The 2,661-nt window shown below is 33.3% G+C and overlaps 1 protein-coding gene across 1 annotated transcript; it reads left to right on the top strand.

Annotated features, from left to right (window-relative positions):
• The first annotated feature begins 578 nt into the window (after positions 1–578).
• On the top strand, positions 579–1,898 carry LOC106754138 (aquaporin PIP2-7-like). The gene is made up of 4 exons (XM_014636118.2): positions 579–960; positions 1,153–1,448; positions 1,535–1,675; positions 1,785–1,898. The coding sequence occupies exons 1-4, from the start codon at positions 675–677 to the stop codon at positions 1,896–1,898; spliced, it is 837 nt and encodes a 278-aa protein (XP_014491604.1). The 5' UTR covers positions 579–674.
• The last annotated feature ends 763 nt before the right edge of the window (positions 1,899–2,661 follow it).

The raw sequence follows: 2,661 nt of genomic DNA, 5'->3' as shown, positions 1-2,661 counted from the left end.
TTTATTTAGAGGTATTAATTTCATAACATAACAATATTGAGTTTAAAACAAAAAAAAAAAATATGCAAAAGAAGAGTTTTAATTCTTTTACCTCAACATAGTCCAAATCTAAACTCTACTGTCCAAAATTCAGTTACCCTTAACTAGAAACTGTAATCTAACTTTCTAATATCTGCAAAATGATTTTTGACACTTCATCTACTCAACGATATGATCAATCTGAAAGAGATTATGTTTGAAGGTGAAATTAAGAATGAAAGGAAGGAACTGTAATTGAAATGCTGAAGGGAGGAGAGAAGTTCTTAGTTCAGAGTTTTACACCTTAATGTTTTTGTATTCTTAATTCTGTTTTACTATTTAAGTATGAAACTTTTGGAAAAAATAATATTCTTAAAAAATATTATAAATTTTTGAAAAAATATTTTTTTTTCTTCTAAAATTAGTGGTCAAAATCCACCACCGATCATGGCGTGAAACCATGCAAGCGAAATCAAGCTAGGGGCGGAAAAAAAAAAGACTATGTTAAGAAAAAAAACAAAACAGAGTTAAATTATTTGATTCATTACCATTGTCTCTCTTTCTTTTGATACTTGAATACCGCCTTTTTGCACTAAACTTTGATGGCACACACATAGAGTTACCTAACTATATATAGTAGCGATTGAGGTTGAGAAATGGCTGAAGATGTTGAGCAAGGAGAATACCCTGCAAAAGACTATTATGATCCTCCTCCAGCACCTTTCTTCGACCGCAAAGAGCTCACACAGTGGTCCTTCTATAGAGCCATTATCGCTGAGTTCATAGCAACCCTTCTCTTCCTCTATGTCACCGTCCTCACCATAATTGGCAACAAAAGACAGATTGATACCACCCAATGTGATGGGGTTGGCATTATCGGCGTCGCTTGGGCCTTTGGTGGCATGATTTTCATCCTTGTTTACTGCACTGCCGGTATTTCAGGTATACATCTAGTTGGAAGGTAAAAAAGTTGTAGTTAGGTTAAAATTCTTGTGTAAAATTGTCCATTTTGTTTAAAAAATCTTGTTAATTTCGTGGTTCCTTTTGCTGGTTTGTTTGGATATTGGACAAGGAACGTGTGTGAGTATGCATGCAAGAAGAAACTGTAACATGTTTTTGGATTTGGTGTTGTAGGAGGACACATAAACCCAGCAGTGACATTCGGGCTGTTCCTAGGACGCAAGGTGTCGTTGATAAGGGCGTTGTTATACATTGTAGCACAGTGTGCTGGTGCTATCTGTGGCACTGGACTGGCGAAGGTGTTCCAAAAGACGTACTACAACAGGTATGGAGGTGGTGCTAACTTTGTTGCTGATGGCTGCAACAAGGGCACTGCTTTGGGTGCTGAGATTATTGGTACCTTCGTTCTTGTCTACACTGTCTTCTCTGCCACTGACCCTAAGAGGAACGCTAGGGACTCCTATATTCCTGTAAGCACCATACATATATATGTTGTTACAAACCTATTTCTTAAAAGATTAGTTAGTAATTTGTGGTCTGAGTTTTTGGCATGAAGGTACTAGCACCACTCCCTATTGGCTTTGCTGTGTTCGTGGTTCATTTGGCTACAATCCCAGTTACTGGCACTGGCATTAACCCAGCAAGGAGTTTTGGAGCAGCTGTAATCTACAATGACGAAAAAATCTGGGATGATCAGGTAAAATCTTGTTCATTTTTACCGAAGAAAACAAAATGGTGTTGAAATGTATATATTGTTATGAATGTTGATAGTGAGTTGATAATTTTGGTGATTATTTTATGAACAGTGGATTTTCTGGGTTGGACCAATTGTTGGAGCAGCAGTGGCTGCATTATACCACCAATACATCCTTAGAGCATCAGCTATCAAGTCTCTTGGATCATTCAGGAGCCATACTTAATTGTTTAATTATGTTTTGAGTAATAGATATATCAAGGAATTTTCGTTCCTGTTAAAATTTTGTAATGTATTGAGTTAGATCTTTTTCTTACCATTTTGCTTGAATGTAACCTCGTTACAAGAGTTCATGTTGACAGTATTTCTCTAAGAAATTCATTGTATTTAATGAAAAATGTTTCTAAATTTAATTAAAATTATAAAATATTGAAACAAAAAAATATAAAGTATATAACTATTTTATAAAATTGTCATATTATAAAGTTATAAAATAATAAATTATAAAATTATAAAACTATAAAATTATGCAATTAGAAAAGTGCAAAAATTATAATATTATAAAATTGTAAATCAATAAAATTTTAAAAAAATAATATAAAATTATCGAATTATAAAATTGTAAAATATTATAATACTAATAAAATAGTAGAGTTAAACTCAAGAAAATATAAAATATTTATACAGTTATCTAGTTTAATTATACGTTTATTATATATTTACAACATTAAAAGAGAATAAACTAAACATTTACATAAAGTCTCTCAAAAATACATCTACATCAAACTAACTATACTTATTAAGCTATATATTTGCGTCATTGCTTCCAAGAATAGACAAGGATGGTGAGACATGCACTTGTGGTGGTCTCTACTGCTTTGCATAGTCATTACCAATTGGTTTCACTTTATCATGTAACGCCCTGGCAACTTACAGGGACTGTTGACTGCCCCCACACATCACCACGAGACTTTCCTATGTGTTTTGTC

Source organism: Vigna radiata, chromosome 2 (assembly GCF_000741045.1).
Source record: "Vigna radiata var. radiata cultivar VC1973A chromosome 2, Vradiata_ver6, whole genome shotgun sequence".
Classification (NCBI taxonomy): Eukaryota; Viridiplantae; Streptophyta; class Magnoliopsida; order Fabales; family Fabaceae; genus Vigna; species Vigna radiata.
Note: the sequence above shows the minus strand (reverse complement) of the source record. Positions and strands in the feature narration are given on the sequence as shown.